General features: G+C 36.2%; 3 protein-coding genes, 1 long non-coding RNA gene and 5 other non-coding genes across 13 annotated transcripts in view; 8 read left to right on the forward strand and 1 right to left on the reverse strand.

Annotated features, from left to right (window-relative positions):
• The first annotated feature begins 21 nt into the window (after positions 1-21).
• On the forward strand, positions 22-3,274 carry LOC137047610 (uncharacterized). 2 transcript variants are annotated; one of them, XR_010899212.1, is made up of 11 exons: positions 22-420; positions 837-894; positions 1,126-1,182; positions 1,394-1,448; positions 1,669-1,724; positions 1,939-1,994; positions 2,199-2,256; positions 2,464-2,506; positions 2,592-2,654; positions 2,823-2,883; positions 3,066-3,274. It is a non-coding gene; the product is annotated as an uncharacterized lncRNA (long non-coding RNA). The 2 variants fall into 2 exon arrangements; XR_010899211.1 differs by having other exon boundaries at positions 3,071-3,274.
• Positions 991-1,056, forward strand: LOC137048573 (small nucleolar RNA SNORD52). The gene has a single exon (XR_010899458.1). It is a non-coding gene; the product is annotated as a small nucleolar RNA SNORD52 (small nucleolar RNA).
• On the forward strand, positions 1,256-1,322 carry LOC137048568 (small nucleolar RNA SNORD52). The gene has a single exon (XR_010899454.1). It is a non-coding gene; the product is annotated as a small nucleolar RNA SNORD52 (small nucleolar RNA).
• Positions 1,532-1,598, forward strand: LOC137048567 (small nucleolar RNA SNORD52). The gene has a single exon (XR_010899453.1). It is a non-coding gene; the product is annotated as a small nucleolar RNA SNORD52 (small nucleolar RNA).
• LOC137048572 (small nucleolar RNA SNORD52) lies at positions 1,804-1,869 on the forward strand. The gene has a single exon (XR_010899457.1). It is a non-coding gene; the product is annotated as a small nucleolar RNA SNORD52 (small nucleolar RNA).
• Positions 2,071-2,137, forward strand: LOC137048570 (small nucleolar RNA SNORD52). The gene has a single exon (XR_010899455.1). It is a non-coding gene; the product is annotated as a small nucleolar RNA SNORD52 (small nucleolar RNA).
• Positions 3,275-3,747: 473 nt separating the features above from the next.
• On the forward strand, positions 3,748-8,598 carry c19h6orf47 (chromosome 19 C6orf47 homolog). The gene is made up of 2 exons (XM_067425851.1): positions 3,748-6,118; positions 7,188-8,598. Exon 1 carries the CDS (start codon positions 5,154-5,156, stop codon positions 6,096-6,098), a length of 945 nt encoding a protein of 314 aa, XP_067281952.1. The 5' UTR covers positions 3,748-5,153; the 3' UTR covers positions 6,099-6,118; positions 7,188-8,598.
• A 3,827-nt stretch (positions 8,599-12,425) lies between these two features.
• ppp1r11 (protein phosphatase 1, regulatory (inhibitor) subunit 11) lies at positions 12,426-17,389 on the reverse strand. The gene is made up of 3 exons (XM_067425127.1): positions 17,088-17,389; positions 14,256-14,364; positions 12,426-13,959 (listed from the first exon to the last, which is right to left on the reverse strand). The coding sequence occupies exons 1-3, from the start codon at positions 17,163-17,165 to the stop codon at positions 13,778-13,780; spliced, it is 369 nt and encodes a 122-aa protein (XP_067281228.1). The 5' UTR covers positions 17,166-17,389; the 3' UTR covers positions 12,426-13,777.
• vars2 (valyl-tRNA synthetase 2, mitochondrial) overlaps positions 16,557-23,939 on the forward strand; it is a 30,453-nt gene continuing 23,070 nt past the window's right edge. Inside the window, exons 1-12 of one of the 4 annotated variants that reach the window (XM_067425122.1) lie at positions 16,557-16,635; positions 18,585-18,801; positions 18,885-18,966; positions 19,095-19,195; positions 19,915-20,036; positions 20,203-20,269; positions 20,367-20,464; positions 21,295-21,376; positions 23,080-23,199; positions 23,285-23,393; positions 23,481-23,569; positions 23,776-23,866. In XM_067425122.1, coding sequence (XP_067281223.1) covers positions 16,613-16,635; positions 18,585-18,801; positions 18,885-18,966; positions 19,095-19,195; positions 19,915-20,036; positions 20,203-20,269; positions 20,367-20,464; positions 21,295-21,376; positions 23,080-23,199; positions 23,285-23,393; positions 23,481-23,569; positions 23,776-23,866 — 1,201 coding nt within the window. In that variant the 5' untranslated portion in view covers positions 16,557-16,612. Of the gene's footprint in view, positions 16,636-17,645; positions 17,837-18,584; positions 18,802-18,884; positions 18,967-19,094; positions 19,196-19,914; positions 20,037-20,202; positions 20,270-20,366; positions 20,465-21,294; positions 21,377-23,079; positions 23,200-23,284; positions 23,394-23,480; positions 23,570-23,775; positions 23,867-23,939 lie in introns of those variants that run through there. The other 3 variants (XM_067425126.1, XM_067425123.1, XM_067425124.1) reach the window with 3 other exon arrangements.

A 23,939-nucleotide genomic window follows, 5' to 3' on the forward strand; every position in this document is an offset into this window, starting at 1 on the left:
TCATTCAGGCATATATTTCGCTACCCTGCCTGCAGTATTAGGACCCTCTTAAATTTCGGTGCGTGAACGCTTAGCGATCCTTATCATTCTGCGGATGCTGCAGTGTTTGGGGTAGCAGTGAACGGGCTTTATATTTTTTAACTAAACATGAAAACACAGTTTAGTGATATGCGTTTATAACTTTTTTTTGAAACGCCTACAGCACTTGCGTTAACGCTATCCGAAGACCTAAAAGATTTGGCGCTCGTGGCCTTGCCCTCGTGGTCGCAGTTTTAGTCCATACACCAACGCGCGTAACGTTAATCGAATATGACTTAATAATATTATGTTCATTGTTTGCAAATGTTTACTACTCGTGAATAGTGTCGTGTTGTGGAAGCAAACTGCAAAGAAATGGGCCAAAAAATCGAGAATTTCTCGGTGAGTAACATGAAACTAAAGCGTTTTATTATTATTTTTTCAGGGGTTTTCAAACTGGGTCCCCAAGACTTCAGAAAAAAGCAGTATAAATAATAAAAATTGCTAACGAAAACGTGCACTTTAATGCATTGTTTTAAATAAAATAATTAAATATTTATATACATTCATAATTTGTATTTCAAGTACTATGGTGAGTAAACTACTGTAACAAATAGAAAATAATTTCCCAAAATTATTACTAATTCTAAAAGATTGAAAACCCCTGCTGGCCATTAGTGCATGTAATGATGAATCATTAGACTAGAGTCTCTGATTTACCCATGAAGCTCTTTATAGTGCACTGAATGCATGCAGTACAGCTTGTGATTAAGTAAACGTCACTTGGATATTCCTAAACTTCAAAATAACTTTCACAGGTGGGATGGGATATGCAGTTGTTTCCAGGTATTGATGTCAACCATTTACAACCAATGGGTAAGAACTAAGAAATAGTTTATGCCAATGAGAACCTCAAATAATTAGTCTTTTCAAAGGATTTAATTTTATTTTGTCTTATTGTCAATTATCGCATGTAATGATGAATCATTAGACTAGAGTCTCTGATTTCCCATGAAGCTCTTTATAGTATGCTGAACACATGCAGTACACCATGTGATTGAGTAAAAGTCACTTGGATGTTCCTAAATGTCAAAATCACTTTCACAGGTTGAATGGGAGCAGTTGTTGCTGGGTAGCTGATTGTCAGCCGTTTACAACCAATGGGTAAGAGTTTGTCAATGAGAGCCTATAATAATTTCTTTATAAAGGACAGCATTTTGTCTTGTCCATTATTGCATGTAATGATGATTCATTAGACTAGAGTCTCTGATTTAACCGTGAAGCTCTTTATTGTGCACTGAACACATGCCGTACAACAAGTGATTGAGTAAAAATTGCATGGCTATTCCTAAGTGTCAAAATGACTTTTTTACAGGTGGGATTGGAGAAGCAGTCGCTGCCAGGTAGCTGATGTCAACCATTTACAACCAGTGAGTAATAAGTAGGTTATGCCAATGGGATCTTATAACATTTAATTTTCAAAGGACAACATTTTGTCCTATTTTCCTTTGCATGTAATGATGATTCATCAGACTAGAGTCTCTGATTTGCCCATGAAGCTCTTTATAATGCACTGAACACATGCAGTACAGCTTGTGATTCAGTAAAACCGACTTGGATGTTCCTAAATGTCAAAAATAACACTTACAGGTTGGAATGGAGCAGTCATTGCCAGGTAGCGGATGTCAACTGTTTACAACCAATGGGTAAGAGTTTATGCCAATGAGAACTTCAAATAATTAGTCATTTCAAAGGAAATAATTTGTCCCATTGTCAATTATTGCATGTAATGATGAATCATTAGACTAGAGTCTCTGATTTACCATGAAGCTCTTTATAGTGCACTGAATACATGCAATACATCAAGTGTTTGGGTAAAACTGACTTGAATGTTCCTAAATATCAAAATCACTTTCACAGGTTGGATGGAAACTGTTGTTGCCAGGTAGCTGTTGTCAGCCGTTTACAACCAATGGGTAAGAGTTTGTCAATGAGAACTTATAATAGTTTCTTTGTAAAGGACAGCATTTTATCTTATTGCCCATTATTGCATGTAATGATGAATCTTTAGACTAGAGTCTCTGATTTACCCATGAAGCTCTCTATAGTGCACTGAACACATGCTGTACAACAAGTGATTAAGTGACTTGGCTGTTCCTGAATGACTAACTTTTTTACAGGTGTGATTGGAAAAGCAGTCTTTGTCAGTTATTGATGTCAAGCGTTTACAACCAATGGGTAAGAAATTGTTTGTCTATGGAAACCTATAACAATTTTTTTTAAAGGACAACATTGTCCCATTTTCCATTGCATGTTATGATGAATCATTAGACTAGAGTCTCTGATTTACCCATGAAGCTTTTTATAGTGCACTGAACACATGCAGTACAACAAGTGACTGAGTAAAAGTCACTTGGATATCCCTAAATGTTGGAATTTTTACAGGTTGGATTCCAACATGGTGGTTCATTGCAACATTTGACGACCAGTAAGAGAACTGTTTCCTATTCCTATGAGTCATGACATTTTAAGTATGGCCCATGATGAGCTCTAACAATTTTTCTATTTTCAAGGTTTTCAACAAAGGATTTGAAGCCAATGTAGACTAAATGTCTTGAGCCCATGATTCTATAAAGGTTGGTGTTATCCCAACAGTGCTGATCTTTTATCAGTGATGTACAATGATGATTCAATAGAATAGTCTCTGATGACAATGTGAAGCTTTGCACATTTCTCTGAGCACAGCTTTTGATATTACTAGTATTTGTTACAAGGACTTCTGATTATTTATTTTTTATTTTTAGGTTGACATGGTGCTGGAGTTGTGCCAATGATGGGTGTATGCATGTGACTATGCAGACCTGTGTAAGTACTGGTCCAATAAACCTTGCTTTAGTTTTATACTTTGTGTTAATGATGATTGCGTAGTTCGGTTCTACTGAAAGTCAATGAAGTAACTTTCTCGCGGCGCACTGAAACACTGACACATCTGATGCACTTTATTTTCCTCATTTGTGATCTAATACACTTGTTGTTTTTATTTTAAGGACAGAAGTTAAAGTCTTGGCAGAAGAGTTGTGACCGGCTGCAGCACAATGTTAAACTTTCAAGCTACTCTAGTACTGTCAATTTAAACACCTGTTTCAGTGCCATTGTATTTTACAAGGACATTTTGAGGAGTAACTGCTTCATTGTTTTTAAATTCCAGTTCTTTGTGAACTGCATTTTCTAAATTGAGTTTACTGTAATATTTGAATAAAAATGTTATAGCTTGATTTGAAGTTGTTTTTTAGTGTGTGCATAAATGTATGCCTTCAATTTATTCATGGTAATGGGTCTATTATTAGTGCAAATGCATTTGACAGTCATTTTAATCGTACAGTAGCATTCATACTATGTAGCTGAGATACAAACACCTTGTGATTTAATATTAAAATAATTTCGCAATGGGTCAAACCCTTCAATAATGAATTTTGATTACAAAAAAGTTGTACTTTCAGATCTCAGATTCTTTGTTTAACCTAAGGGAATTTTGGAAGCATTCAAGCACACATTCCACTGATCGCAATCACAGGACTTTTATTATGGAGAATACGTTTTAGTGGTGGTGATATTTGACTTCACGCAACTTGACTCGCTCTCGCTACATATATTGTTTGCGACAAGTATACTTTTTTACAAATCCGCACGCCTTAGAAAACAGACTTTAATAGTTAATACGTACACTAACACATCTACAAAGTGAAGGTCATTGGGTCAGTGATGACAATGTAACCGGATTTGTTTTTCACGTACTAGTGCGTAATGACGTTAGGTTTGTGAACGAATCTTTCTTCTGAGCCGGATCTTTTCAGGGAATTTGTTCACTTGACCCGAGAACAGGTTGAAAGAGGTACAATTCTTAAATTGACATATACGAATATTTCTCTTACTAGTAAATGTTTTGGTATGATACTCCGGATTCGGAATGGCACATTAATTATTTGACATTTTCCAATAAACCTGGCATTGTACACTATACAAAACCGTCTGCTAAAATGGTCAGATACTATTAAGCTTTTCCCTATTCAGTCTGTCTGATTCGTAATGAACAGCAATACAATGCTATATTCTTACATGGATTTATTGAGACATTTTCGAGAAAGGACGAGACCACGAGGTGACGCAATTCTGTTAAAGAATCGTTGAATTGCTACATGAAACCAGTTATTTTAAATGAATCATTTAAAAGAATCGATTCGTGTGAACGAGTCGGACCTCCCATTACTAGTCCAGTAAACCAGCTCGTGAACAGACCGTTCTATAGCATTTCCCCCCCTAGTTACCTCAGTCAAAACACCGGGAATTTCTTGGAATTACACTGGACTGTATTTTCGCATTCTGACTATAATTGTTTATTTGTTTAAACGTTTAAGTTTGAGCATGTTAGTGCGTGGCGGTAGTGAACAGGAATGTGAAGCTGGCGTCTATAAGTGATAGCCACTGTTTTTTGCAACTGAAGCAGAGCGACTGTGTGATGTCCTGGAGATGTAACTGTCAGTTATTATTGTCTATCAAAGATCTCACGTCGGAGGTAACTTTGATTATCAGGTCGTTAGTGTTTCGCCGTTCGACATCGACACAGTTTAGCGTTTAAAGTTATGGAGTCTATCGGCTTGTTCAGACATGCTAACCGACGTCGTTTCGCCCGAGGAAAATACTTTTAGAGCGCAAAATATATGAGACCCTACTTCCACAGCGATATTTTATTTTATTTTTTATTTTTATTACAAATTAGTTTGTCAACCTGTCATTGGGTGATTTGCAAGGGTGTGGCCCGTAAGTTATGTTCTGGTTCATTTGTTCTAATACAAACACGCCTTAATACAGGTATGTTGAGGTCTCATTGTTTAGATGCCTTATACGTGTGTCAATGTAAACTTTATATGCTGTCTTAAAATGACACTAAACGTTGTTTTTGACTTTTTTAAATAGCTATACCCTTAGACTAAGAGGTACCTGTTCATAGTATTGCATAATAATATAGTTAATTACAGTTAAATTAACAATTATATTAGCATTTTTACACATGCTGACACTTCATGTAATAGCTTTTTAATTTTCCCCTTTGTGCATTATAAATTAATAGTGCTGACATGACCGCAGTTGTAGGGCGAGTTTGGGGGTGGGTCAGTCCAGCAAATCTATACTCGTCCTGGGGCAACAAGACCAAACCCGAGAAACCCTTAACAACAGACAGTCAGACTAAAAGCAAATGGGGCTTATGGGGAATTACTGCCTGGGTTTGGAGGGGTGAGAACACCAAAAAGGACCAAAAGACACTCACTGAGGAATTCTGGGAGACTGAAGAAAATTTTCCTTTGGAAGTAGAAGAGCTTCGGGCGATAAGGCCTTATGTTGAGACAGAGAAAGCAGCCCAGAGCTCCTCACAATGGTGGAGGAGAATGCTTCCATCCAGATACTTCTTTTGGCCCCGGTGGTCGACATCCACTGGGCTCCGCCAGCAGAAATGTGCTGGGTGGAATGAAGGTACTTGGGACTGTGATGAAGTCGACGGGCAATCAGACTACGGGACGCCCCCACCATCCCCCACGCCTCTGTCTCAGCAGCCATCAGGAGCATTCCGCTTCTTCTCTCGCTCGTGGACAGGCGATATTGTGCCTGAACACTACAACATTTGCTTTAATTTTCTTCGCCACCTCTTTGATCTGTTTGTGGTGGGCTTCCTGAGTACTGTGTCCCCTCCGACCAAGATCATTTTGGAAGTGATGGGGGTGCAGGGGGCCCTGAAGCTATGGCTCCATGGGATGGCCATGTTTCTGGTGTCATCTGTTGGGATGGCCGGACTGTTGTGGGCGGTACAGGAGTACCTGCTTCAGTTTGCTTTGATCTATGGGATGGTGCAAGCCCTGGTCATCTCTGTAAGCGTATGCCAGAATGAGGCTTTGGCAGAGGGGGATGATGGGAAAGGTGACGGTGAGGTCAAAGAGGGTGAGGAGGAGCAGGATGACATATGGGAGCAGAATAAACCACAGCAGGCCACTGACGAAAGGAGTCAAACAAAGGAGTTGAAGACCTAGGAAAAGTCAGGTAAAACTGGGTAAGTAGTTTTTTCTGATGTACATCAAAATATACCTCAACTCTTGAGGAACATCTTTATCTAAAATATTTTCTTTTAATTTTAATATTTCGATAATTTAACACATTTGCACGTTCACAGTTCTCTGATGTGACATGCTGGTAGAAAAATAAGTACTATATTTTTTTAGTAAGGCTTTCATGTTGATTACTCATGGTGATAAAAAGAAAACAACAGCAATAAAATACACAGAATGCCACAGCAAATGCTAAACATTAAAGGCCAGTCAATGTTTACAAGTTGTAATTATGAGTTCACTTTTTTTACAAGAAGAAATATCGTAATTGCAACTAACAAATCACATTTTCGTTCCTTATACTTCACACAAGCAACTGCAACTAGCAACCGCAATGTGCTAAAACCCACTAAGGACACTATTCCTCTGTCCTCTGTTTTTTAGAAGAGTCCTAACCTCGCTCTAGGGGTTGGGGTTTATATTTTTCAACCAGAGATAAACAAGTGTGACATTTTAATGAAGCTGTGAAACCTTTTTGCGGCTGTATGCTGTACATAATTTTCCTTCTGATATGATCTTGAAATAGGAGGACAATCTTTAAAAATGCATCCCAGACAAAGACTGACTGTTTAAAAATATTGTCTTAAAGGGATAGTCACCCAAAAATCGTCTTATTGAATCACCTTCATTTGTTTTAACCTCATAATAATAAATAATAATTTGTTACATTTATTAAAAAAGCACTTTACATATAGAAGGGGTAATCTCCTCAACCACCACCAATGTGCAGCATCCACCTGGATGATGAAACGGCATCCATATTGCGCCAGAACACCCACCACACACCAGCTGATTGGTGGAGAGGAGACAAACTCATATGACTTTCACACAAAAAGAAACTATAAAGCTGCTTTTTCTTTGCCATGCAATTACAATGAATGCTGATCCAAATTCTATATTAATCCAGCATAGCTCAACATCAGGGTGAGTAAATTATGGCGAGATTCAAGTTAAGTGGAACACACAAATTGCATAATGCAACTGTCATTAATCATTCATCTGTTTCTGTTACAGGTTACTGACATGCTGATAGTCCTGTACCATGATCTCTCAGTGAATAGTTGGCCACTTCAACACCGACCACTAACAACTTCCAATGAGCGATTGAAGAGCACCCTAAATCTACCAGCACCTCTTTCTTTATTCTTACTTTAAAATGAACTTTTCCTTTTCCCAAAAACTATTTTGACATAGCACACCAGCAGGAGAAGTGGACGAGTAAAACCCTAGAATCTACAGCGATAAACAACAAACAACATCTGCCACAAGACAGCCTGCACAGGAAGTCATCCACAAACCTGAAGAACCAGCAATGAAAGCTTGTCAGGGAATTGATTCTGAAGGCTCATCCAGCGCAACTAGTTGTTTGTAACGCAACATTCATCTTATATGGTGATTAACACCTTTACAACTCCACACTATATGTGCATATCTGCATGTGTCACTTTATTTGTAGCTCGATGTTGCCTCTAACTGAGTCTCTGGACTGTTCATTTCTGTTACGTGCTCTTCCATGTAATGGATTGAGTTCATTATATCTCTCATCCTTCTTTCAGTCCATTAGTCCAGTCTTGGTGAACTTTTTGAGTGCAATTGTAAAGGAATTGGATAATAGCTTAAAACACTTTTTACACACAGCAAACCTGCGCATTACATATTTCTGTGCTTGTATTCATTTCATTAATTCAATCTGTTAAGGCGTCCTTGTGTCATTTGAACCACTGTGTTTGACGTATATTTATGTTTGCTTCATTGCAACATTAATTGCATGTCTGATTGATTTCATATATATTGTCATTCTTATTTGCTTCATTATATTTCAGTTGATTATATCTTTTGTGCCTCACGAGATCTGGTATTTGGCCAGTTCACAGGGAATTATGGGTAATGAAATTAAAAGTAATTTTGCACAACTGCGTACTGAAAGCTTAATATCTAATGCTTTGCCCAAATGTGTCTCGCGCTTGTTGAATAGCTTTCTCCTGAATGTGTTCCACAGATAGCGTTTTATCTATGCATGATACTATAGAACAATGAAAAAATTGTGAAATGCTTTTCATATGTTGTAACTTTTTTTTACTTTCTTTATGGTACTGGCTCATCAATTTCTTGGTTGTTCATGTCAGTTATTTAAGCATTAAAATGTAGCGCTAGATTTGTTGGATCACTGCAACATTGAGCAGGTTTGAAGATTTTTAAAAATGTGTTGTTTTTTTATTTTTGTAAGTTCTGAGTCCATTGAAGGGCCACTGTTAAAACCAGACGGCTGTGAATAAAAAATGTCTGCTGTAGAGTGAAATGGATTACAGCTCAAGGATCGATGTACCTAGGTTGTGGGACACCGAGAAATCTTCATCTACAATTCTTAAGTGCACACTGAGTCTTCAATAGTCCTTACAGCTAAAATAAACTTCCTTTTCCCAAATTTCATGTGTGGAGTTTCCATGGCTATGTGGTGACTTTCTTGAACAAATTGACAGATGTAGTCACAGATTGTATCTGTTATGGGTCAGTCAATCTTAAGTGGTCCAAAATGTATTTTTTTGTTGTACAGATGTTTATGGAAATCTCAACTCTAACCAGCATTTGTTGTCATTACACAGATGGCCACCTTGGTGATTAGGAAATGAAACACTTGAGATTGATTTTATATCAGGTTTTCCAAACTGTTTGAACAATGATTGATTTTCCAGTTTTCTTTTATTAAAACCTATAAATACAAATAATTTGATTACACTCTAAGAAAATTCTGTAACTAGTTTAGGGTCCAATTCTCAGTATTAAAGGTGCCCTAGAATAATTTGAAACATTTTTTTTAATTGTTCTCTGATATCTAAATAGAGGGTATGTGGCTTATTTAAAGGGTTAGTGCCCTCAAAAATGATGTCATTAATGACTCACCCTAATGTTGTTCCACACCTGTAAGACCTTCGTTTATCTTCAGACATAGTTTAAGATATTTTATATTTAGTCCGACAGTGTATCTAAGTGTAGGCACACTATACTGTCCATGTCCAGAAAGGGAATAAAAACATCATCAAAGTAGTCCCTATGTAACATCAGTTAGTTAGTTAGAATCTCTAGTAATAACAAATTATAACTAATCTGGGTGGGATATACAGTATAAGGCAGCAAGTAAACATTTTGTCCTCAAAGTAATTAAATGAAAAATGGGCATAAGGATTTGAGTTTGACATTGGCCAAATTGTGATGACTAGACGACTGGGTGAGAGCATCTCCAAAACTGCAGATCTTGTGGGGTGTTCACAGTCCGCAATGGTCAGTATCTATCAAAAGTGGTCCAAGTAAGGAACAGTGATGAATCAGAGACAGGGTCATCCTAGGCGGCCAACTTGGCTCACTGATGGGGAGCAAAGACTGGCACATGTGGTCGAAAGAAGTTAATGCTGGTTCTGATAGAAAGAGTATCAGAACTAGACCAAAGCGCAATGGAAGAAGGTGGCCTTGTCTGAAACATTTAATGGATGGCCGGGTGCGTGTGCATTGCTTACCTAACGAACACATGGTACCAGGGTCAGAGGTGGTAAAAGTACTCAAAAGTTATACTCGAGTGAAAGTATATATACCTAAATAAAAAAATACTCCAGTAAAAGTAGAAAGTCCTCCATTCAAACATCACTTGAGTAAAAGTACAAAAGTATCAGGTTTAAAATGTACTCAAGTACCGAAAGTAAAAAGTAAATATTCAAATTAACTGTAAATATCAATAATTAAGCAGATAAAATCTTTTGGGGCTGATATGCAATGCTTTAATTGAACAAATAATAAGATTAGATACTGCAATTAAGAATTTGTTAGAGTTGCAATTAATAAGAGACAATGAAGCATCTTAACGCAGTATAGGGGTTAAACTTAAAATAGACATGTTCCATAACATTAGCTCCATAAAACAGATGAGGAGCAAGATACTATTAACTAATTCAAAATTAATTCAAAAGCCATAACCACAATGACATATTACGTAACAATTAGTTAATAGTCATGTGCCTCAACAAGTAAAGTCATACTATAATTTTGCCAATTGCTATGATTAATGATTAATTAAACAGACAACTGAGAGTCGGAATGCATGGCTTTGGATAGCCTACATAAATTTACATTATTAGTTAATGTAATATATTATTAGGGAATTAATGATGTCATTTAATTAATAGCAATTCATATATTACTTAATCTATTAATCATATCGAATGTTCATTAGTTGCTGATGCAGTAATCATTAATGGTTTAGTTCTTCATTAGTAATACATTAACTCATGATTATCTGTGCATTAGTTAGGCATGAATTATAATAGGGCACCTGTATTGTAAAATGTTACCGATGTTTTCATAGTGAATAGTGTGCCGCAAAATAAAAAAGTTGGGGAAACACATGAGCTAACGTTAGTGTGGCACACCTGACTTGTCAGCCTTGTCAAGTCTATAGGCTACCCGACTGGATCATCCATGAATGACCAGACCGGTTTGGAAATCAAGTGTAATAAAGACTTAATACTTGGAGCGGGCATGGGGAAATGTATTGGAGTAAAAAGTAAACTTTGCCTTTAATATTGTAGTGGAGTAAGAGTAAAAGTAGATGCAAATAAAATATACTCAAGTAAAGTACAGATCCCCGAAAAAAATACTTAATACATAAAGTATTAAAGTATTTTTACTTGATTACTTACCACCCCTGACCAGGGTGCACTATGGGAAGAAGGCAAGCCAGTGTGATGCTTTAGGTAATGTTCTGCTGGGAAACCTTGGGTTCTGCCATCCATGTGGATGTTACTTTGACATGTACCACCTACCTAAGCATTGTTGCAGCCTTTCATATAAACCGTATTCCCTAGTGGCTGTGGCCTCTTTCTGCAGGATAATGCACCCTGCCAAAATCCCAGAGCATCTGTGGGATGTGCTGAACAAGTCAGATCATCAGTGGTCTATTGCACAAAGCTGGTTTCTGCTGTTACACTGGTAATTTCGAGATTACTTTGAGCAAACACTGGTTGTCGGCCTTAAGAAGGTGGATTGGTTTTTATCAGTGTTCATCACCATGGTAACTGACACTACACAGCTAACCTGCTCAGGAGCAGGTTTTATACTGGGTTAGAGATCACAAACCCAAACTGGACCAATCAGCTGCAAGTAAAGATGCGCTAAAACCACACACTCCCTGTATCTCGTTCGGAATTAAAGCAGTTTATAATGAGAGAACTTTAGAAATAAAATTGTGCATCTTTTGTTAAAAATTATTAATTATATTTATATTATACGAATTATAATCACTTTGAATTCATATGTTCATATAAATATTAAATAAATGGACAAGTAGCCAAATAGTAATATGAATATATGCATTCATAATTATTTTAAACAATGTGTATTCGTTTGAGCTCTTTGTGAACCTATAATTATTAGGCATATCTCAATCTTCAGAAGAGAAGTGAATCAAACACTGTGATTGGCTGTTTGCCACACACGTCACACTTTCAGGTGCTTCAGAGTTGATCGCTAACTCTGGATTAAACCCGAGTTGACAGAGAAAGTTTATACCGAGCTTTGAGAAATGGCTGAACTTGATCTAAACCAGGTTGGATTTATCTGGATTTGTCAACTCTAAACCTACTCTGAAACTCAAGTCTGTTCAACTAGATTCATGCAACAGGCCTCAGGTCATTTGTTTGGTCAATTGGTCATAACTTTATGCCTGATCAGGGAATTTTTGAGCTACACAGAACAAAAAAAATAGTGTTATGATTTTATTTAGGGCTGGGAAATTACTTTTAATTTTATTTACATTAAATTCTAATATTATTACATTAAATTTGTGTGTGAGTGAGTGAGTGTGAGATATATATATATATATATATATATATATATATATATATATATATATATATATATATATATATATATATATATATATCGGTAGTGCCAGTGAGCAACTTAGTTCTTTTATTTAAAATTAGTGTTTTCATTTCATGTTTTTTACCCCTAATTTTGCAATGTTTTTGAATCATTTTTACTTTTTTTATTTTTATGAATCATTCATTTTAGTTATTAACAACATCCAAATTCAATGTTGCTGAAGTAGATTTAAATTATGATTGTCATTTTGCACATGACTGCTCTAAAATGTTTTACCAGAGCTTCTGAGATCTATTAATAATGCATCAACTGAATCATTACATAACTGTACATATAAGGACTGAACAGAATCAGGATGGCATTCAAACAGAGATGACACAATCAGGTTGCCATTAAGCATTTAATAGATATAAAGAACATAATTTAACATCTGTTTATTCATGTTAAATCCACTCTATGACCTATGTACATACTGGTGCGTTCACAGTAAAGGGACGACAGATGCATGTGAATGCTGGGATACAGATGACTGATGCGATGGTGATGGGAATCAATTGTAAACTGTATCTGACATCGGTGGAGAGATGATGCTATGTGCATTTTGGTCTTGGCCAGCATTCAGTCATGCACCTTCCCTTGATCTTTATAACCACATACAATCAGTCCTTAAAGCTCAAGTCAAACTACTATACACCTCACTGACGGCATGCATCTCTCCCACTTTTACTGGATTTTATATCAATTTCTGCTAAATAAAAGCAGCCATAGGATGAAAAGGATGAAATGAGGCACCTTACATGTCACAGGGTGATCTTCTCAATCATACACACCAAAAGATTTTCCCTGCATTTCATGTTAAACATGAGAATTAAAGGATAATTGCCAAATCTACACATTTTCATATCCGTATCCGACTTTTTAATATCACTGGTGCTGTTAGATTTTCTTCGGTTTTGGGTAATAATCAAGGTGCCATTCTCACCTCGCGTTCAGAATGAATTCAGATGTTTCTCAGTCCACTTCACTACGTATTAAACACATTGTCTTTGTATGTACATGCTGAGTCTCTTACTAGCCTGATTGTCTGAGGGGAGTCTCACTAGAACTCAAACTGGTGAAAAGTAATGGAAATGATTTAATGCGCCCTAAATATAATCAAAGGGTTGAGTTCCTGAAATCTGTCATTTTTTGAATTCACTACAGCACACAACACATATTACGCTTAAATTTCCTCAAGTGATCAGGTGATATGAAGAAATACTGCTGCTAGAATTGTGACAGCAAGGCAAATTAAATTTTATATAAAATTCATTTTTTATACTGCATTTATTCCTTTCAAATCCGCAAGGAGGTATAACCTTCTCGAATTATATCTGAAGGTTTTTAATCCATTCAAATATTGTTTGTGGACACAGAACTGGTAAGATCAAGTTGTTAAACACAAACAAATAAATATAGATTTTACAAAAAGAAAGAAATAAAAACCAATATCCTATGTACAACAAATATCAATTTTACACAGCATTCAGATCGCAAAAAGGTTTAGTCGCTCCCCATTTCATCAAACTAATGACCACAGGGAAAACCAATCAAATTGCATTGCTCTACAAGCTTTCATTCATCAAAAAGCTTCTGACACCCAGTGATGGAGTGATGTAATTCAGTGTGAGTGAGGATTATGAATGTAGTGCCGCCCATTACCCTTCGCTTCAAACCGACTCTCCAACTAACTTCTAGTGAGGGTTTGTTCCCCCAGAGCTAGGTGGCACTGTGGTCCCTCCACCCTCGCTCTGTCCATGACCTCTTCTCCCATGTCCCAGAACGCAGTGCGCACTTCCACAGCCTTCCTCGTCATCCCCCTCGCTTTCTGAAGAAGACTCGCCGAACTGTCGTGGCTTCTCGTAAATACAGCAACCTGGACAAATCAAAAAAACAATTATTCAAAAAAATTGTTTTTAGAAGAATGTGACAGCTAAAAAAAACGAATAAGCTGAGGACATTCTATTTCAAGAAATGAAACATTCAATCAGCCGCTTTGAGCAGATGCAGGTCATTCTAAACCCAATTTTCAAGGCCAGCTATTTTAAAGCTGACTGGAAATGGCCCAGATCTGCTTGTCCTACACTATTTTTTTAAAGTTTTAAACAGATTTTCATGTTAAACAACAAATTCCAAACACCTGATAACCTACACTAATAAACCCAGACTCACACTTTGAAGACCTCCTGCCCAGATGTTCATTGTCCACCGTGTCACTGGACCACTCCACTTTCTTCTCAGTCTTCCTTTTCCTGAGCTTGATGGTCAAGCTTCTGCCCTCCTGAAACCATCATATGGAGCGTGTCAGAGTAAGTTGACATGACAATGTTTTAAAAACTGAAAGTTTTTCCTTCGCATTATCAGCATACAGATGACAACGTTGCCAAAACTATCCCCATGATCCGCAAAAACTATTAAAAGCGCTGTATTCTGCTGCCAGGTCAGTAGTTGGCGATGTCACTTTGTAAAGAAACACTACGTGCCTATGCTGAGCATGCAATACGCATGCGCATGGTGTCATCGTTCACTTTCACGTTTTTTGTAGTTTACACAGACAGTATAACAGTATAATTTAAAAAAATATCCACTCTGAAACCGTTTTTTTTAAAGGGTTACTTCAGCGATTAGCATATGGCTTTGTATCAGTAGAAACCCTGGAGTATATTCAAATGATTGTGCTTTCCCCCCTCATACCCCCTGAGACAAGAGATTTATGCATTTTATTTCTGGAAAAATACCTCCTATGATGCAAATTGACGATATTTGCATCATAGGAGGAATGTTTGGCCAAAGGCTAAAGACTACAGCCAGCAGAGGGAGCCATTTCCGCATGTTTTGAACTCGCGCGTGGGGGATGGAGATTACACTCAGAGCTCAGCTGGCAGCTGCAGGCACTCATTTAAACGGTGCTATGGTGAGCAATGTAAGTCTTTTAACTTCTCAAATTAATTTCTATGAAAGTTAAGCTTGCAAAGGTATGAACTGAAATGAGCCAGACTGAACTCGCGTTGTGAATGTATGCCGCGAGTGTAGTCGCGATTACCTCAGCTCTCATCACGAGAGCTCAGCTCATTTATCTCACTCCTGCAGTTAGTGCTCAGTGCTGTGATACTCGTGCAGTGACTCACTCATTATATTGAACAGACATGTTCAGTTTTTAATTGTAGTGTCTTCTCTAACTCAGTCACTATAATCAAGTTGGTGGCTTTGGGAGTGGCCTCACAGGGCAGCGAAGCATTCTGGGAATTGTAGTCTTTCATCCTAATGAGACAAAAATACATTTTCTGTCTTTTCTCAGTCTAGAAAGCACCAAATTCAAAAATAATTTCACATTCCTACTACATTGATGACCCAGTTTAAATACAGATTTATCTTCCCAGCGCTGAAGTACCCCTTTCAAAAGTTTGCATTTGCAGGCCCCCAAAATCCCTTTGCCATTTAAATAAAATCCCAAAACGCTTAAAACATTTTCCATTTTTAGTTGAAAGTGGTGTTGTGTAAAGTAAATGCGTATGTTGTTAAATGGATAGCTTAACCATGCTAATTATAGCTAAATCCAAATACTTAGTGTTACAACTGTAGAACCACAATAAATAAACATGGGACCTTACTATGTAGTATCGTTTGGTTACAACAAGGTCTGTTAGACATACACCACAGCAATACCATGTATTCTTTAAATTACTGTAGTAGACTACCATGCATTATATTTTATGAACATGGTAATACTATATATTACCATATTGGTAATATTGGTTAATATTGTGGTATTACCTGTAACTATATTTTATTGGTCAAACATTATAGTTTGTTTACAATAAAGTGTAAACAAAAAAGAAAGAAAAGGTGAATAAAAAATACATTTATTATTAATAGTGTCTGTGGTGAAAGGGTGATTTTGAAATCCCCTGCTGCTTCAATACACCGAAGAGTGTTTGCTCACTTAGCCCGGCTTCCAGCGATGAAATATGTCTTACATATTTATGATTTGTCTTACACTTACTTTTACTGAAACACTTAAGTGTCAAGATGAATTTTGCCTGTACTATTATTTGTCTGTACTCTCACTGAGAGAAAGCACACGTTATCAGTATGTTTTGGGGAACATTCTTGTTAGAACTGGAGCTCGATCAACTCCAACCATGAAGAGACTGTGTATCTTTGTATGTGCACAATATTCTGTTATAGATTAGTATTGAAAAGGTGGATTACAGGCATCCTAAGAGATTGGGGAACTTGTTCTGGGCAAGCTGGTACCTGCTTTAGATCTGGAAGGTCACTACGTGTCAACAAGTGACACGTCTATGGACACGTGAACCTAATTAACTGGCAATGTGTGAACATTTACTATGACTGTTCATTTTCTCTGAGCCAATCAGAATCATCCACCTTGCAGTAATGATGTGGAATAGACATTAAAAACAATATAACTGTTGGGACAATTTTAAGTACGGTATGACGACAGGACGGGAGGGGTAGAGAGGGAGCACGGCCAACAAACTTGTGAGACTTGTATCTGGCTTCTGCTGATGAAACTGCAAACTATACTTCAGTAAATTTTTACGTAAAGTAACGATTTTTGTTGTTTGTTTTATGGTTTTAGATAACAATAATTGGTACTCTCATTTTTTTGAGTAAATGCTGTAAATAGCTTTCACAATTCTACTTAAATTTGAGGCAGTAAAAATACAAGTTGTAACTAAACCGAAAACTTTGGTTACCATGGTAATTGTTTCTAAGGTTTACAACAGGTTAAAATGTGATGGGGATTAATTTATGATCACAACACACTGCCAAACCAGTTAAGCACATAAACCCTGCTGAATATGTTGATTACTAAACAGGCCTTTATACTGGTATCTACTCAGTCCATTTAAACTAGTCGATATGCTAACTATAAAACGATTCACGTTAGATAATTACAAGAGGTCTGAGTTATTGTAGCTGAATTATTCCGTGCAAGGGTGGTTAGTGATGGTGTCTACAGTAACTAGGGCAGGATACCTGCTGCGGTGGAGGCGGTGTGCCCGTCTGGACGGTCTCCGTTATCGTCTCACTCGATGTACGCTGTACCTCCGCCATAGCACTGATGAAACCCAAATAACACTTCCCAGAGGTGCTCGATCGACGAAAGTCCGGTCTCAATTTTGATGATATTACAAAACAAATATTCAGTTGTCGGCTGTCCTGTCAAAATGTCGAGCCAGACGATTTATGAATCTGAGATGAATGCATGAGATGAATTTGCCCCAGTCTAATCACTTCTCGGAAGGACACATTTACGGACGGACCGGTTTCTGAAGTCGACCGTTTCAAAAAACGAGTGAACTGACTACCTAGACTGGATGTCTGGTATTATAGTTGTGTTTGAAGTCAGCTCAGCTGAATTGTATATTTGAATACGCCGTTTACTCGAAACACGCCAGAAATGTAACGACCCCAGAAAGCGCAACGCAACATTGACGCGTAGCAATGCTGACTAGATAGGCAGCTCATTAGCTTTTGAAACGCAACCGTCGAGTGTTCCTCTAAAAACTATCCGATAGGAAACAGCGGACGCTACACGAACTTGTATGTCGAAAAGGAAATATAATCCTCTGTAATTTAACTTTCATTATTCTCATCTTTTTGATTTGTCTTTTTAATCTAAATATTTTAAGTCTCAGCATTTTAGACCTAAATATATCAGTGGTAAAAATCAGTGACGTATCCGCAATATGTCTGCGCCCTGTGATAGCACACATCTAGTGAAGGTACCTTCCTTTGTATCTGTAATTTTAAATATGCAGCTTTTCTTTGATGATAATAGTAGATGTGAATTCTGTGAACGATGCCTTTCATGGAGCTGCAGAACGCATTTATTTATAATAGTTGTATAAAGACAAACCTTCATTGATTGCTTAAATCACTATCAAACACCTTTGATCCTGCATGTTTATTTCACATTTTATGTATATTTTTTGCTTTGTTATACCATTGTACTGAATGCTTACCATTTTCATGTTCCATTGCTTTTACAATATGGTATTCCAAGCAGTGTTATTTTAGAATTAGATTTTTATAACTATAATGTTTTTAATTGTTTTAGTTTTAGTATTTTAATAGATTGATTAAAATTATCAAAATTATTTTTTCTCCATAATTTTATATTACGCAAATTAATTTTATTATTTTAATTAAAGTATTTTTAGTACCTAAATGTATTTCAGTTAGATGCCATTTATGTTTTTTGTTGTTGTTGTAAGCTTGAGTTTTTCATCTAATAATTTTATTTCATTTCAGCTTAATTGCAGTTAATATTAAAATAATTTTAATAGTTTTAGTTGTAGTTAATAATAACAGCACTGACTCCAAAGTACATTAAAAAAAAATACAATGGTGCAATGTCAAAAAGTTTAAGATTACTCAAGATTTTTAATGTAATGCACAAAATAAATCACTGGTCACGATTATTAACCTTGTTTTTTTTTTGGTCACATTTTGTTTGTCTTTTTATACTAGTTTCACAATTAAGTGCTCCAGATTTCAGGACATGTGGAAGTCTGTGCATGTGGTGTCACCCAGAATCTGGAGCAGAGATCTACAGAGGGCCTGGAGCTCATGGGGATGCAGACTCTGCTCTCAAACTCCATCCAACACGCAGCCTTCACATCATCCCAGGACACAGGCTGAGAAAGCCAAACGCAGACGAGCACGGGAGAAGGCCATACTCATTAGTGTGGGTTATACACATAATCAAAATAGTGCACATATCATTTGGTTTAAAACTATCCAAGCCTTATAACCCTTTAACCCTTATAGGATGTGAATGATGTTGGACTGAGCTGGTCAGATAAAGAGAAAATAACCTACAATGCTCCACTCTTACCTGGAGAGAAGAAAGGTAACGGAATATGTTTCCTCTTCTTCTTCATATTATGACTTTGATGCTCTGGGTGGCTATTGTAGATTTCTATTGCAATCATCCCTTTCTCTGTAATTCCCATGTCTTCCCAACATCCTCTCTTTTAGACACCACTCTGCCCTTCCCACAATCCTACAGCCCAGAATATGTGGAGTTTGGCTGGTATCAGTGGTGGGAGAAACAAGGATTCTTCAGTCCAGAGCAGCATGTAAGCAAGGAGTTACGGCTTTATACACATTTTTGTCTTCTTTAATATTTTGTTAATCCAATAAAATAAGTCTAAACAATATGCCTAAACAATGTCTGAAAATTACCAGAACTTCTCATGTTTATTTTCTCTTTATGATGAATAGCTTGTAAAAACAAATGAATACATTTATCGATTTTTATTTATTTGTATTTATTTAGCAAGGGTCTAAATTGATCAAAAATTACAGAAAAAAACTTGTATAATGTTCAAAAGATTCAAGAATTGAAAGAAATGCAGTTTTAAAAAAAACTTTCTATCAATCAAAGAATCATGAAAAAAAATAGATGTTTTCAGAAAAATATTAAGCAGCACAACTGATTTCAATATTGATAATAATAAGAAATGTTTCTTAAGCAGCCAATCGGCATATTAGAATGATTTCTGAAGGGTCATGTGAGACAGAGCAATGAAGCTGAAAATTCAGCTTTAACATCCCATTAATAAATTGCATTTTAAATATATTATAATAGAAAATAGTTATTTTAAATTGTAATAATATTTACTGTAATTTTTTATCAAATAAATGCAGTCTTGGTAAGCATAAACTGTGCTAATCTTTGTTATTTTAGTGGCGTGGATATATTATTGCATGTTACATGCTTTTCTTGACATATTATAAGTATTCATATTAGAATGATTTTAACCAAGTTTTTTTTTTTTTTGGTCTTATTCTTCAGAGTAAACAGCCCCATTCTTTTGATAAATATTTCTCCTTATGTATTCCACCCCCAAATGTGACCGGCACTTTACATCTCGGACATGCACTGACAGTGGCTATAGAAGATGCTTTGGCTCGCTGGTACTATTTTAAGAAACTCTTTGATTATTACTCAGTAATATAACATGTTTCAACAATGCATGTCATGTACATACAAGATCCGTATAAATGGACACTTTGGCAGAGTCCAGTGTTATCTTGGATATTAATTTTTATTTATTTATTTTTTCACCTCATGACCATTCAGGCGACGAATGCAGGGTTACAAGGTGCTATGGGTTCCTGGATGTGACCATGCTGGAATTGCAACACAGGTATCCCATCTCTACACTGCAAAAGAAGATGCTGAGTTGTCATTTTCTATGCATATTAGCTGCTCAGAATGCTCTCTGATGTGCCTGTGTGTGATAGTCTGTGGTGGAGAGGAAGCTGTTGAGGGAACAGGGGAAATGCAGACAGGACTTCAGTAGAGAGGAGTTCCTCAAACAGGTCTGGGGATGGAAAAATGAGTGAGTTTCTGTCTCTTCTTTTTTTGCTGCCACAGAAAATTTTTATAAAGTTGTAAAATTGCAAGAAAGAAAGTCAGAATTGCAAATTAATATTGCACAGTTTGTGAGACTGCAGGAAATTAAGGAAGAAAAAAACAACCATTCCCACAAATTCAGACTTTATAACTCACAATTGCGAGTTTATATTTCACAATTGCGGGAAAAATGGTCAGAATTGCAAGCTTATATCTTAACTTTGTGAGATTGTGAGAAACACATTTAAAAAAAAAAGTTATTCCCGTAAATTCGGACTTTATAAACTGAGAAACTTGCAATTTAGCATCATAAAGGTTGAATTGCGAGAAAATATTTTTTACTGTGAATTTCACGTTTACTTCTTGCAATAAAAAAAAAGTCATAATTGTAACTTATAAATTCGCAATTCCAAGAAAAAAGTTAGGATTGTGAGTTTATATCGTACAAGTGCGGCAAAAAGTCAAAATTCACGTTTATATCTCAGAGTTGTGAGAAATGAACTGTTGTGAGAAATAAACTCAGTAAATTGAGTATTATAAAGTCTGAATTGTGAGAAAATACTTTATACTTAATTAGTTTATATCACAGTTCTGAGAAAAAAGGTCAGAATTTTGAGATATAAATTCGCAATTGCAAAAAAAAGTACAAATTTATAGATAAAATGTCTCAATTACATTATTTATTTATTTCTGATTCCATATATATCATATCCTTTCAGTTGCAGCTATTACATTATGCATTTCCATAGGTTAACTGTTTAGGGTCTTTTGTAATTCAACTTAAATGGTTTCCTTTTTGTTGTTTCTTTTTTCCAGAAAAGGGGATGAGATTTATCATCAGCTGAGAAAATTAGGTGCATCTCTTGACTGGAGCAGAGCCTGTTTTACGATGGACCCGGTAATTAAAAGGATTTTGTCAGTTCGTACATTGGCTCTGTTTAGAATAGCCTACTACCATGGTACTGAATTTTTGCAGTCTTTAGTATGTATAGCGTGCACAGAAGTTATAGTATATCTAGAGATAGCCAAAGACATTTGCGAAAATGTGCATTAGATCAGGGGTTTTCAAACTGGGGTCCGGGGACCCCCAGGGGTCCTCCAGAAGGTTCTAAGGGGTCCCCAGAAAATTTCAGGGAATAAAAAGGCTAAGCAAAAATGGATAAACTGTTTCATTTTCTAAATGTTTCTCTCCTTTCTTGACATATACACACTTTCCAGAATTGTATATGTTTGTCTTGCACCTTTTATAGTGAGTTTTCTCCCTTTATCTCACTAAGGCAGAGTTCCTAAAGCAGTATGAAAGCTTGTTTACATGCATTTATTGCGAAAGATTTGATACAAATCATTTTTTAATTGAAAATGTTCTTCAGGTTTATACATCCACCATTAAATATAGCCAGTTTAAGTTTGGAAACAATATGTTGTATTTATAATGTCACACTTACTATGACTTACTGTTTGTTTTTATTGATATATATATATATATATATATATATATATATATATATATATATATATATATATATATATATATATATATATATATAATATATGTATATGTGTGTGTGTGTTTTAGGAAGGGGGTCCCTCATAAAGGTTCATCATAATTGGGGGTCCTTGGCATCATTAAGTTTGAAAACCCCTGCATTAGATAACAGCAGCGCACAGTGCTGGTTAATGTATCCCCAGTGTAGTTCGCTCAACCTGACCTTCCATTCTCTTGTGAAAAAAAGTACACTTTAGCATACTTTTTAAAAGAGTATTATTAGGTAAATCAAGGTTGCCCAGTCCTGTTCCTGGAGATCTACCTACCTGCAAAGTTCAGCTCCAACCTTGATCAAACACGACTGAACCAACCAGCTAATTAAGACCTTCAGGAGAATGTTGGGTCAGGGTTGGGCACCCCTGATGTAAATAATATACTTTACATTCACTTCACACTTAAGTGTATTCTTTTAATATTTCCTAACACTTAATTACATATTAACTGCATTTAAATTAAAATGTATTATTGTTTAGGTTTTTATTAAATGCAATTAGCTGAACTTTAGAGTGTTTTTAGACTCGCTTAAAGGGATAGTTCACTCAAAAATGAATTAAATTTTACCTTATTACAAAATTCACTTTAATCAGCGTTGAAAGTGTGTAAAAGTTGCCTTTTATTTAATTAATATTATAGTATCGGCAAGTACAGATTTATTTAAAAAAAATACAATAACACTTTATTTTAGTGACATAGTTAAACGGTACTACACGTAGTTACTATAGTAATAACAGTAAATGATGCATAATTACAAGTAACTAACCCTAAACCAAACCTTAACCGTGAATCTATAGTAAGTACTACATATAGTTAGTTAATATAACTCAATACTTATTTGAGTAAGTACAAAGTAACTGTCACCTTTAAATAAAGTGTAATCAAATGTGCTTTTAGGATTTGACATACACTAGAAGTGCATGTTTAATACAACATTTTCTTGAGGGTTTTCATTGTGACCAATGAACCAGGACTATTATCAACTGAAATTTCCATCTGTCTTTGGAGAGATTTTGTCTACAATATTATAAACATCTTAAACATTAAATTTTTCCCTGTAGGGTTTTAGCAGTGCTGTGACTGAAGCCTTTGTCAGGTTGTGTGACTCTGGGCTCATCTATCGCTCTGAAGGTCTGGTCAACTGGAGCTGTGCGTTAGAGTCAGCCATCTCAGATATAGAGGTGCATCACTGGGTCAAACAACGTCTGACAACATTAGAAATGCCACACATTTCTTGTAGACTAAGGCATGATTCGATGTGTTAAGGTGGACTCAAAGGAGCTGTCTGGCAGGACTCTTCTGTCTGTTCCCGGCTATCAGCAGAAAGTGGAGTTTGGGATCATGGTTACATTTGCATATCCTTTGGAGGGAAATGGTAAGCATACTTTTTTCCAGTTTGCTTGATTTCTTAAGATGTTTTTACCCCATTTGGTTCAAAGCTGTAATTTATTTATTTTCTTAGAAGGAGAGGTTGCTGTTTCAACCACTCGTCCAGAGACAATGCTGGGAGACGTGGCCATTGCTGTTCATCCCGATGACCCTCGATATAAAGTAAAGTTATATTGGTTTTCAAATGGATTTTGTTGTTAACTATGTGCTTATGATGTTACTTATCAAGACTATACTTGTGTTAGAATGGGATATTATTGTACTACTCATACTGCATTTGATAAATTATCATGCAGTATGCCTACTTCGCTTGGCTATTGTGACCTAGAATACCTAGAATTGCTTAACATTCATTCTTTTCTTTTCAGGATCTTCATGGCAAACACTGCAAGCATCCTTTCACAGAGCGGTTATTACCTATTGTCACTGACTCTATGGTGGATATGACCTTAGGCACCGGTATTTCATTCATTTATGCATGATATTTTACGAGATGAGTGCTTCATTTTATTTGTTATATTATGTATTGTTT

This window comes from Pseudorasbora parva, chromosome 19 (assembly GCF_024679245.1).
Source record: "Pseudorasbora parva isolate DD20220531a chromosome 19, ASM2467924v1, whole genome shotgun sequence".
Classification (NCBI taxonomy): domain Eukaryota; kingdom Metazoa; phylum Chordata; class Actinopteri; order Cypriniformes; family Gobionidae; genus Pseudorasbora; species Pseudorasbora parva.